We start from the raw sequence: 12,806 nt of genomic DNA, 5'->3' as shown, positions 1-12,806 counted from the left end.
AAAAAAAAAAAAATCTCTAATTATCCAGCAAAAAGTCAAAAGTAGAACTGTGATGCAAGTGGTAGAATGTCAGCCTTGAGAGAAAAAGCTAAAGGACAGCTCCCAGGCTCTAAGTTCAAGCCACTACCTCTACCTTTCCTCTTACCTCCCTCCACCAGAAAAGAAAAGAAAAACAAGTGTGCCTACTTAGAAGGCATTTGTAAACAAATTGAGCTTAGATGTTACATGGAGTGTCATTTGTGTGGTACTTGGTCACAAGAACTTGCCCCTTCAGGTGTTTGCATTCAGATTTTACATGGTCAACTCAGAGATAACTCCAAAATTGGAGGAAAAAAAATGAAACCCTTTGAAATTGGATCCAAGTTAGTAAATTGATGCTGATAATTTAGCCACTACGTAGTATGCCATATTATAGCAGATTGCCTGTAGACCAAATCTCCATGCATCTGATTGCCTCTGACTTAACATTCTATGCTATAAAGCTGTATGATAAATGTGTGCACTGACTCCCAGTTTGATCAGATTACAGCTAAGATTCTTCTTAGAGGAGATGGCATATATATATTACAGTTATAAGGATAGCCTTAGGCATTCAGGCTTTTTTTTTTTCTATGATAGAGAAGATTCAGCCATCACTGGTAGAATTCTAAGAACATTAGAATGAGATATCATTTTGTCAGATTCTTTTAACAATATGTCTTTTCTTATTTCAAATCAATTGAATTTCCTGTGAGACATATAATTCATTGCCTATGATCTTTTTGTTAAGATACTGTACCAATGCTCAGACTACATTTGAATGAACTATGCTTGATGAACTTGGTGTTTAAACTTAAACTTTTTATTTGGGATTGCTGGCCTGCCTTTCTTATCTGGTTTTTCTCTACCAAATGCACAGGTAAATGGGACCAAAGGTAAATTAGACCTTTTGTCCTCGGGGAGGACTGATGCTTATTTAATTAAACTGTACTTGAGGGTAATCTACTGAACAAGGAAAACAGATGTCTCCTAATTGGGAGGAGTTTGTGCATGCCTGCATGCACACGCACACACACACACACAAACACACACATACACACATGCATGCATTCATGCACTTGTGCAAACATTTATACACCCCTTAAGTACTGTATTCATCTTTTTTTTTGTCCTGGGGCTTGAACTTAGTGCTTGAACCCTGTCTTTGAGCTTTTGTGCTCTAGTCTAGTGCTCTACCACTTGAGCTGCTGCTCCACTTCAGGTTCCTTTGGTAGTTAATTGGAGATAAAAGTCTCACAGACTTTCCTGCCTGGGTTAGTTTTGAACCACAATTCTCTAATTTCAGCTTTCTGAGTAGCTAGGTTTACAAGTGTGAGCCACTGGCACCTAACCTGGCCCAGCCTATATTTATCCAACAAGCCACTTCTATTATTTAAAAGCCACTCTGCAGGTAGCCCTATTCTCACTTCAAACCACATCTCCACATCTGCTCAGGGTAAGAGGGTTTTAATATCACTGATAGTCATTTGAACCAGGAAGCAGGAGGCCTGGATTGTACCAGGTTTGTCTTTAGCAGCACCTCCCCTAAGTGCTGTAGGGATCCTGAATTATGAAACAAGGGTCTGGGAAGGAGAGGAAAGGACCAGCATTATTGAAGTTCCTTTTTAGTCCTAAAGCCCCAGGAATCCTTCAGCTAGTAGGATAAAAGAGGGAGGGGTTACAGTGGGGGATTGTAGTTAGAAGAGAAGCAGGATGTTTGGGGTGGGGGGACAACACAGGACAAAGATGAGGATGCTGCAGTAGACTGGAGGTCTGGACCCCAGCTGCAGGGCAGGTGGAGTCAGTGTTTGTTCTCATGGTCAGCCAGGGGGCTGGTATGTAGAAGTTCAAAGACTGTTTACAGTGGGGACACCTGGTTCATCTGAGCTTAAGAAACAAAGGGTGGTTTGGGCATGGCTCTGCCCTTCCTGCCATAGTTTTGTCTCCAGCACACATTGAGCACGAGCTGTATCTTACTCCACATGTCCATCCATGCTAGAGGAGAGGGCAGATGCCTGTCTTATCATGGCTTCATGCTCTGATGAGAGGTTCCACAACCATTGAACCCTTAGTTCTTGGTCAGAGCTGCTATGTATACAGCAAGGAGAAAGGAATAGTCTCTTCACCTACCTTAAAACACTTCAGCATGGAGATGGACAGGTAATGGCTGTGGCTGAATAAACACAAGCCAGCACTCTGGTGAAGAGGGATGGTGGGATGAAGGCTGGAAAGTACAGATGGTTCAGACCAGGAGATGGAAGAGGGCCTCCCAGCCAAGGTGAGATCTACACTGCAATCTAATGAGGGAGCCCAAGCTAGTCAGGGCTGAGAGAAAGGAGCCAGTGCTCCAGGCAGAGCAGCCTAAGGGAGAAAGAAGTATTTCAAAATGGCACTAGACTTTACCCAGTTGAAGAGGCATCCTTCCAGCCAGTTTGCAATCTAGTAGAAGAGAATCATCCTAATACCCTGGTAACCCCATGAGAGAGAGAAAGAGGAAGAGAATCCTGGCCAAGGGAGCAGCAAGTTTGGGCTGAGGCTGGAGGATTAGATGGGCCAAATGGGAAATGCTGAGAGACTGGGGGCAGGCCAGTCTTTAGGGGCCATGGGAGGCAAATCTGAGAGTGTGAGACACCACACATTGGGGAGATGAAGTCAGAAGATCTCATTTAAGCCAGAGGTAGGTAGAAAAGTAGGGTTCGAAGCTTGGTCTTGGTTTAATAAGCAATTGGGGAACAAAGCAAGGTGGAGCCCTAGATGTTTGATTGTAATGTGTTGTTTGAATCTGAGAAGGGAGGACATTTAATATTGAGAGCCTGGTAACATGGGCTTTATTTGACATTAAATCATAATTCAGTGAAAGAAAATGCCTTTTCTCCAAAATCTGTTTTTCAGTCCTCAGTTTATATCTTACAAATCTCCCCTGTGTTCACTGCTCCTTGCCCATTTCTAAAACAATGTCTATAGCATAGGAAAAATATTATTGTTGAATGATTTTGTAGGAAGTTACAAATATGAATCACTGTTACGTTTGAACAACTATTCTTGCATTCTCTTGAAATGACATTCTCTGTTCATGATTCTTCTCAAAACTGATATGAATGATCTTAAAGCAATTTCCTTTTGAGTTTATTTTCAAATTGTTCAGGAAATACTGAAATACTTCATATCAACTCATTATAGAGGAGGTCAGAGTTCCCCATGTTAATAAAAATGTATGTGCTCCTGCTATACCCAGTCCTTCCAAATGGTAGTTATAACAAATATAAATGGAGCCAGTTTTGTGTTTGGTAATCGCACATTTTCTTCTGACACTTTACATCTTGAGTCAGTAAACAGATAGCTAGAAAATTGTTTTCTTCCCCTACTTTTGTTAATCACAATGTTCTGTAAAATGAATCAAAATAATATTGTTTGGCAAACTCTTAGCATGGTAATTTGAGGAGGTCATTTTGACATAATGGAGAATTGCTGCTGAGTTCCTCACGCTTCACCAGTCTCCTTGAAACTTTATGTTGGGCAGAGGTGAAGTTCCGTAATGCTTTGGAAGGGTGCTCTTTGCTTTCAGGAATCTATAGGGGCTTCCCTTATTCTCTATATTGAGATACTGTGAGGAAATGTAAAAAGCACAGTTATTCTGATACTTTATTAATACTGTGAACTTTAAAGAACTTCCTCTTCTCATTGTGTTCTTAAAAGGAGGAAATGTTCTTATGATAAATGAACAACAAAAGGGTGGATTTCTTTTTTCCAGTAAACAGATACTTGTTGACTTCCCACAATAGAACCATGTTGTTGCTGAACATAGATGTTTTTTCTAAAACACAGTCTTTTATTTCTAGCATATATTTAAGGCTAATCACTTCTTTGTGGTGAAAGCTATAATCCCATGAGGAATGAAGATGGGATAAATATCAACTTGGAGCATGCTGTTCCAGTCTGACCTTAGAGTACATTTTTGAGTCCTGAGCTTGGGTTTTGAAATAGTTAGCTAGTTTATATATTTTAGATTCTTCAGTCTAAAAATATTTTTTCATATCAATAACTATATTTTTGCTCTTCAATATTGTAATTTTGGAATGGTTTTAGTTTTATGTAAGGTTGCGGTGATTGTAGAGATTTAATTTTTTTTTTTGTAATTAAGTTTTGTCTCTTCATTTTTTTCCCCATGGTGTTCCTGAAATTTGAACTCAGGGCCTCAGGCTTGCTATACAGGTAACTCTACTGCCAAGCCAGCCTTGTAATTAATTTTTTTTGGGGGGGGTCTGGTCGTGGGGCCACTTCTGGCTTTTTTCTTTTTGCTTATGTGGTGCTGAGGAATCGAACCCAGGGCCTCATGCATGTAAGGCAAGTGCTCTACCACTGAGCCACCTTCCCAGCCTGTTGTAATTAACTTTTTTAAAAGGTCATAGCCAAGTTCTGGTGGCTTATACTTGTAATCTTCAGGAGGCTAAGATCTGAGGATTTTTGTTTGAAGCCAGCCCAGGCAGGAAATATCTATGCAACTCTTTTTTTTGTGTGTCAGTAGTAGGGCTTGAACTCTGGGCTTAGGCTCTGTCTTTGCACTCTCCAGCTCAAGGCAAGTGCTCTACCACTTGAGCCACAGCGCCACTTCCGGTTTTCTAGTGCTTTGTTGTAGATAAGAGTCTCACGGACTTTCCTGCCTGGGCTGGCTTTGAACCGCAATCCTCAGATCTCAGCCTTCTGAGTAGCTATGATTACAGGCGTGAGCCACTGGCACCTGGTTTTCTGTGTGACTCTTATCTCCAATTAATCACCAAAAGCTCAGGGACAGTGCCCAGGCTCTTGAGTTCAAGTCCCAGTACTGGCATGTGTACATGTTACACGCACACACACACACAACAACAACAACAGATACATGTCATAGATTGCATGGTTTTAACTTGTAGGAATAATATCTGGACCATATGATCTTTTCCCAATATGTCTGAATAATGAGTTTCTTCAATGCTTTTTCAGAGATTGCCTTACAACATGTTTCCATGTTTTTCCGGTCAGAACCAAAGTGGGAGGTGGTAGAACCATTGAAAGACATAGGTAAGCAACTCATGTTCTTTGTTAAAATATGGATCATAGAACCAGATTCTTAGTCGTATCTGCTGATACATAATCCTAAGAAAGCTCTCAAATTCTAAGAATTCTTAAATTTCTTTCTTTTTGTTTCCCTACTACAGCGTGACATTGTCCTTAGTTTTTGCTAATTAATGAATACTATTTAATGAATTCTGGTAATATCAATTTATGGGGATATCTTTCAGAACTACCATTCTTCTGTTTTTCTCAGTAAATCTCAGTTGAAGTACTGTTTTCCTAATATGTCCATAAAGTGATTTCTTCATTTATTTATTTTTTTTAACATAGCCTTTCCATGTGAAGATTATCAAGTGGTTTCACTGGTACTTACATATTTGTGGCTAATATTGCTAAATTTAATTTTGGTAAATTGTAAAAATATTCAGCTATAAACATACTTCTGCTTTTGTGGTAGGTTGGAGGATAAGGAAGAAATATTTCTTGATGAAGATTAAAAATCAGCCAAAGGAACGGCTAGTGTTAAGCTGGGTAAGCTCATTCTTTTGCTTCAGTTTTATTTCAGGAAATTCAGATCAGTTTATGAAAGTGGATTTGACAAGAGAATTACAAAATTGTATTGTGCTATTAAGAGATGATGTAAGCCGGGCGCTGGTGGCTCACACCTGTAATCCTAGCTACTCAGGAGGCTGAGATCTGAGGATCGCGGTTCAAAGCCAGCCCGGGCAGGAGACCGTGAGACTCCTATCTCCAATAAACCACCAGAAAACCGGAAGTGGCACTGTAGCTCAAGTGGTAGAGCGCTCGCCTTGAGCTGAAGAGCTGAAGGACAGCGCCCAGGCCCAGAGTTCAAGTCCCACGACCGACAAAAAAAAAGAGATGATGTAAGTGCTTTCTCAGTCCATCATCAAAGGGGAGTCATTGTAAGTCACATTGATATGTATTTGGCTGTGTAGATGTAATCATACTTAGTCAACTAGTAAACTTTTGGGAAGAAATAGGAGCTGAAAAGAGTTCTCTGGAATCTCTTTAGGGCTGTCAGTTTTAGAGTGTACTTCCAGAGAAAATAGTTGAGCTTGTTTCTTTTACTTTGGGAATTCTAGTCATACATTTGGTCAGTGGAATTAGGTGAGGTCACTGGTTCAGTCCTGATATTTAGATGTTTTATATACTACTTCTCCAGAAAGGCCTTGACACAGCAAGACTTAATTTAGTGTGGTTGTCTCTTTTTGTGGTCATATATTTAGAAAAACAAAATTAAAGGGAAAATATATGAGGAGTTTTTCTTTTGATAAACAAAGGCAGTATCCTGATGTTTCCTTCTGTGTTTTCAGGCTGATCTTGGTCCAGACAAGTACTTGTCAGATCGTGATTTTCAGTGTCTCATCAAACTTCTGCCTTCCTGTTTGGTGAGTAAAAATCCTTCTGTGTTGATCACAGACTTGTAGTGTTTTCTTGAGGGTAAACATGGGTAGAAGATCTGAATATATCCTGTAGGTATAAGAGAATTCAGTGGATTTCAGACTGAAACTGTGCAGGGCTACTGGCATAGATCAGAAACCATATAAAAATGGCAGACATTAATCCTAGCTACTCAGGAGGCTGAGATCTGAGGATCGATGTTCTAAGCCAGCCCAGGCAGAAAAGTCCATGAGACTCTTATCTTCAATAAACGACTAGAAAACTGGAAGTGGTGCTATAGTTCAAGTGGTAGAGCACTCCCCTTGAGCTGAAGAGCACAGGGACAGCGCCCAAGCCCATGACTGACACCCCCCCCCAAAAAAATGGCAGATATGACATCTGTATAGCCAGTGAAATGTGGTAATTAAACAAATGTTAGAATAGGAAGGCAGTCCCTTCTCAGAGCTTCTTGTTCTTGGTGAGCATATGTCTATCAATGGAAATCAAAGATTTATTTCTAGCCTGAGAAGTCAGAACTATTAAGGATTAGGCAAGTTAGGTGGAAGAAAAGCAAAATAGCTGTTTTTCTGTCAGCATTATTACTTTCACAGGCTAAGTAGGAAAGCATTCATTATTTATGTTAATTAATGCCCAGTTCTAATCCACAGCCTGAAAGAGTGACAATGACACATTTCAAAATAGGTGTACAAAATCTTCAGCAAAGACTAATTTGGTCCTACAAGGCTATAGGACCCTGGAATGAGTCATTCATGGGCTGAGCACAATTACACTGACTTGGGTTGGCAAATTCTGTTTTAAAGATAAAGTGCTTTTGTCAGGATAGCAAAAACAAGCTGTTAAGGATGCATACCTAAGGAAAAATACTGTTGTCTTGAGTTTGTATGATACAAGTTGTCAATACCCACATTTAAATTTCTTTTTGTGAATGTGTACTTTAAAAACAAGATAGTGAATACAAGTACATATTAACTGTAGAAAAGTCAGGAAATACAGATAAAAATAATAAAATAAAACTCATTTGTAATCCTAACTACCTAGAAATAAGAACCAAAATTTTCAGTTATTACTTTCTTATGAGTGTACCATCCTATTCCCCAACACACACACAAGGCTTGAACTCAGAACTTATATTCTCTGTTTTTCCCTCAGCCTTTTTGCTCTTAGCTAACATACTACCACCTGAGCCACACCTCTAGTCTAGCTTTTTGTGCTGATTTATTAGAGATGGAATCTTGTGGACTTCTCTGCCTAGGCTAGATTTGAATTACAATCCTTAGATCTTAGCTTCCTGAGTATTTAGAATTATAGATATGAACCATCAGTGCCAAGCTTTTTATTAATCTTTTGAAAATATATGACATATATTTGAAGAGCTTTTTTATTCATTCCTCTGAGGTTATATGAGAACTTTTCTTTCAGTCAGTAAATAATTTGCCTTTTCTACCCTATTTGATTGACATCAGTGTCCCTATCTGTGGAGGACACTATTACTTGTCATATTGTAGATTTCTGTAAAAGAGTAGGTAAGGCTTGTGATTGCTGCTCTGGACAAGGGCTATGATGCCAAAAGATACTATTCTTGAATGCTTCCTGGATGTTTCATTCCCTAGGTTGGTACCCAGACAGCAGTATAGAATACCAGTCAAAGCTGTGAGCAAAGACACATTTATTCTGATCTCCCACTTGACTGTTATGAGAGTTGGCTGTATTCTTTTCAAAACCATTATTCCACAAACAGGTTTTTCCTCTTTTTTTACTACAGTACTGACTGAATGTTGAGAATGCACACACTAAAGCAGATGCCTTTGTGTATAGAACTTACCTTGTCATTTAACCAATTCCTTCTGACACTACACTTTTGAGATTCTGAGTCTTAAAACAATCCAGATGCTGATACAAATTAAAAAGGATTTCTGGATTTCTTTCTTGTTTTGACAGCACCCTTACATCTATCGGGTTACTTTTGCCACAGCTAATGAATCTTCAGCATTGCTAATTAGGATGTTTAATGAAAAAGGAACGTTGAAGGATCTGATCTACAAGGTATTTATGGTACAAGTTATGGTCATGAAATTCTCAAATTCCTTTAGAACTTGTTGATATGTGAAGCCTAAGGTTCCATAAAGCTAGGCCCAGTGGGTTTTATTTTAATGTCTTCTGTTTGGAAAGACTATCCAGTTTAGTTAAAAATGATTCCTTTCTCCACACAAGGGAACAGGGAACATTTAATGAGTATTATAATATATTATTATATATAATTATATAATAGATATACAATATCTATAATATAATATACAATATATAATATAATATACAATATTATATTTCTTGGGTTATCTATAAAGTTTATGTCTTGAACTTAAGGCAGTCCTGAAGAATTCTAACAGTCTTCAACACTTAGGGACTGCTAATATGTGGCAGGCTTATCATCCCTGGGATACAGAAGGGACAGAACCCAAGTCAGTTTCTTTCTGTCAGCTACAGACTGTGATATAATAACCCACATCTCCTGTTTCTGTGGAGCATTGCTTTTTCAGGAAGTTCAGGTGAAGGATTTAGCTTCCTGCTGCTTTCTTCTTTTTTTTTGGGTCCGGTCGTGGGGCCTGAACTCTGGGCCTGGGCGCTGTCCCTCAGCTCTTCAGCTCAAGGTTAGCACGCTACCACTTGAGCCACATCACCACTTCCAGCATTTTTCTTTTTGCTTATGTGGTGCTGAGGAATTGAACCCAGGGCCTCATGCATGCAAGGCAAGCGCTCTACCACTGAGCCACCTTCCCAGCCCCTCCTGCTGCTTTCTTATATATTCTTTTTGTTATTTTGTGTCTTTCGAAAGTCAAAACCAAAGGACCCTTTCCTAAAGAAGTACTGCAACCCTAAGAAGATTCAGGGCCTTGAACTCCATCAGATAAAAACATATGGACGACAAATATTAGAAGTAAGTAATTTTTAAGTTACAGTGTAATTTCATCCAGAACCACATATTCCTTAGGGTAAAGACCTCAAAATTACTAGCATCATCTGATTACTTGTAAATTGATAGCATTGTCTATTTTCCTCCAGCAAGCCAATGTTAGAGATGAAGGTGGCAGTAATTTAGATCTTAAAAATTCCTGAAGCTTTAATTATTGGAATTTGTTCTCTAATTTTTAAGAACTTTACTATTTAGATGCCAGCTTCTGTATTATTTGGTCGATCTCTATCTCGTGCATGGATTTTCTGATATGAACACACATGCGTGCATGCACGAGTGCACGCGCGCACACACAAACACACGTATGGCTCTCTTACAGAAGTATAATCAGCAATGAAAGACTTTCTCATTGGGGCTGGAGTGTGTGCTTTCTGTGCACGAAGCCTTGGATTTGATTCCTAGCACCAAGAAAGAGAGAAAGAGAAAGCGAGTCTTTTCCACAGCATCTTCTAACTTATATTCTCTAGTTTTCTTGAATTTATGCAACTCTTGTGAATAAGAATGTAAGCCTTTCCAAGCACTGGTGGTTCATATCTGTAGTCCTGGCTACTCAGGAGACTTGAGATCTGAGGATTGTGGTTCAAAGACAGCTTGGGAAGGGAAGTCTTAAGACTTAATCACCAAAATACTGGCAGTAGAACTGTGCTCAAGTGGTAGAGCACTCAGTAGCCTTGCACAAAAAAGCTCAGGGATGGCACCCAGGCCCTGAGTTCAAGCCCCAGGACCAGTATTCTATCCCCCGTCCCCCAATCTTAGTTTTCAGCATAACCACTTTTATACACATATACTAGTAATAATACATTTTGTATAAGGTAAAGAAATTTTAAAGTAGCAACTTGGAAGAGAAACTGTGACAGTTTCTTCTAGTTCTGGAAGGCACAGCACTGCCTGGAACTGTTCTACCACAGGACTTTGCCGGCTGTGTTGAGGCTTGAGGCATCCCTGTTACTGGCAATCGAAAAGCTTGCTTCTTTTTGTGATAGCATGTTGTATATTTCCATTAATAAGCAACTGAATATGTTCTTTTTTTTAATTTAATTTAATTTTATTTGTGAACATACTGTATAGAGGGGTTACAATTGCATGGGCTGGATAATGCGTACATTTCTTACCAAGCATTGCATCCTCCTCCTTTGTTTACCCTTCCCATCCCTTCCCAGCCTCCCCCCTCCCCCCCATCCCCAATCCTTCTCCTTCCCCCCCCCCGCCCCCCGCACCGACGTTGTAAAGCTCGTTTTGGACATGACAACTTGTACTTCTCATTGTTGCAACAGGTCCACCTGTATCCTTAACTGGTTTTTCCCCATCTCCTCCACAAGTTATACTGACATCAAATATAGTGAAAGCAGGGGTTATACTGTGGGGGAGGGCTGAATATGTTCTGAGCAGAGATTAGACTAGGGATGTTTTCAGCTCCATGCCCTTATCTGAGTAACTGGCAAAAGCACTGACCTGATAGCTTTACTTGTCAATGCAAGAGAATCAAGAGATCTGACCTATGGAGATCACATCAGAGGCTCTGCAGAACCTTTTGGCTTCCAAGCTGTGCTCTCAGAGCTACTTCTGTATTCTTTATAAAAGAGGAAGCTTGGTGTTACATCTGACAGTCTCACAGCCAGAAAATATTCAGCTGCACTCCCTTTTCCAAAGGAAGTGACAGAGTGACATTTTTTTAACCAGCTGTCTCCTCAGTAGTGAGTTTGATTTTGTTTCAAAATATATTAACTTGTTTTATATTTAGAATTGGACCTCTTACATGATGAATGATGTGTACCCAGTCAAAAAAAATTTTTAAAGCAACCAAGTTCAACATACCTTATATTTGAATGAGTTATGGGGGAAATGTAACCTTGCATATTTGTAAATAGGTACTAAAGTTTCTACATGACAAGGGATTCCCTTATGGACATCTTCATGCTTCCAATGTGATGCTAGATGGGGACACTTGCCGGCTGCTAGACCTTGAGAATTCCCTATTGGGCCTGCCTTCCTACTACCGATCCTACTTCACACAATTCAGGAAAATCAATGTAAGTTGTTCAAGTAATGAGGCAGTAGATTGTCATCATGGCAGGACCCATGATCTGCCCATGTGCACTAAGCAGTAAAAGATATAATTGGGGTAGGCCTTGCTCATTGATGCAATTTTTCCCATAGGGCTTTGCTGGATCTTCAGGAGGCTAAGTTGAAATAGTGGGTGGGACAAAAAAGGGAATAGAATCATTGATTAGAAAACTGTGAAGGATAGGACCACAATGTCGTTAACTTTCATAAAATACATTTTGGAGTTGTGTTGGGAGTGGGGCTACCCCTGGATCTAGTTTGTCAGTGAAAGCCATGGGTGGGAACAGTGGGGATCACAAAAACAAACTGCAGAATATTATATAGTACTGTTCTCTTTCTTCTACAGACATTGGAAAGTGTAGATGTCCACTGCTTTGGCCACTTACTGTATGAAATGACATATGGGCGACCACCAGATTCAGTGCCTGTGGATTCCTTTCCTCCTGCACCATCCATGGCAGTGGGTCAGTAATGGGCTTAGTAGAGTCTTCTGGCCCTTTTTCTGGAGTCCAGGAACCAGGGTCAAAGAAAGAACCAGAAGTTGCCATCCTCCACAGGCAGAAATACACTTCAGTGAAAGTTCAGATGGTTTGTCCATTGTTGAACTATCTAAAACTGGGGGGAACTTTTTGGAAAATGCATTGTAATTTTGGAAGTAGGAGTATATAAAGGGAAACAATGGCCCACATTAATCTTAATTAGAAGCAGAAGGCAGGTCCAGGCAATTTGTAGCCAGTGTTAAAGACCTGGCAGGTGTCAGGAGCCACACCAAAGTGAAGTGGAACTTGGAAGGAACACAAGAACCATGGCTAGAAGGCTGATAGTAAGAACCTAACAGGCCCAGCCAGGTGTGAAGACTCTCAAATGGCAGTCAGGAGCTCCCCAGCATTGTGGTGCTGAGGAACACCAGAGGCCAAGTGGAAAGCTTAGGGATAGAGGCATAGGAACCAGTACAGACTCCCAGAGAGCCCCCATCCTCTCACCCAGCCCAGGACTTGCCACTGTGCTTAGACTATATTCAAGTCAACACTCCTCTAAGTATCACTGTGTCAAATGAGACAGTTCTAGAGACCCAGATTCAGCTTTGTGCAGAGTTTGAGGAGCTGAAATTGCACATTGACCTGTGGGTAATAGACTCTAGCTGCATTTCTTTTTATCATCCAAGGTATTAGATGATAAGGTATCAACAGCTAGCATTTTGTGTGCTAGTTTAAATTTAAAGCAGACAATCAACAAAATGTCTCTCAAGTTCAGAACTTTTGCCTCTATAGTTAGTGGTAAC

The 12,806-nt window shown here is 40.0% G+C and overlaps 1 protein-coding gene across 3 annotated transcripts in view; it reads left to right on the top strand.

The window, feature by feature from the left end:
• Pxk (PX domain containing serine/threonine kinase) overlaps positions 1 to 12,806 on the top strand; it is a 54,426-nt gene that overhangs the window by 19,511 nt on the left and 22,109 nt on the right. For all 3 annotated transcript variants that reach the window (XM_013010465.1, XM_013010466.1, XM_013010464.1), the window contains exons 2-8: positions 4,996 to 5,073; positions 5,525 to 5,598; positions 6,402 to 6,476; positions 8,428 to 8,532; positions 9,323 to 9,424; positions 11,329 to 11,490; positions 11,871 to 11,988. In XM_013010465.1, coding sequence (XP_012865919.1) covers positions 4,996 to 5,073; positions 5,525 to 5,598; positions 6,402 to 6,476; positions 8,428 to 8,532; positions 9,323 to 9,424; positions 11,329 to 11,490; positions 11,871 to 11,988 — 714 coding nt within the window. The remainder of the gene's footprint in view (positions 1 to 4,995; positions 5,074 to 5,524; positions 5,599 to 6,401; positions 6,477 to 8,427; positions 8,533 to 9,322; positions 9,425 to 11,328; positions 11,491 to 11,870; positions 11,989 to 12,806) is intronic.

The sequence above is a fragment of the Dipodomys ordii genome, unplaced genomic scaffold (assembly GCF_000151885.1).
Source record: "Dipodomys ordii isolate 6190 unplaced genomic scaffold, Dord_2.0 Scaffold12, whole genome shotgun sequence".
In the NCBI taxonomy this organism is placed as follows: domain Eukaryota; kingdom Metazoa; phylum Chordata; class Mammalia; order Rodentia; family Heteromyidae; genus Dipodomys; species Dipodomys ordii.
This window is presented reverse-complemented; position numbering and strand designations above follow the sequence as displayed.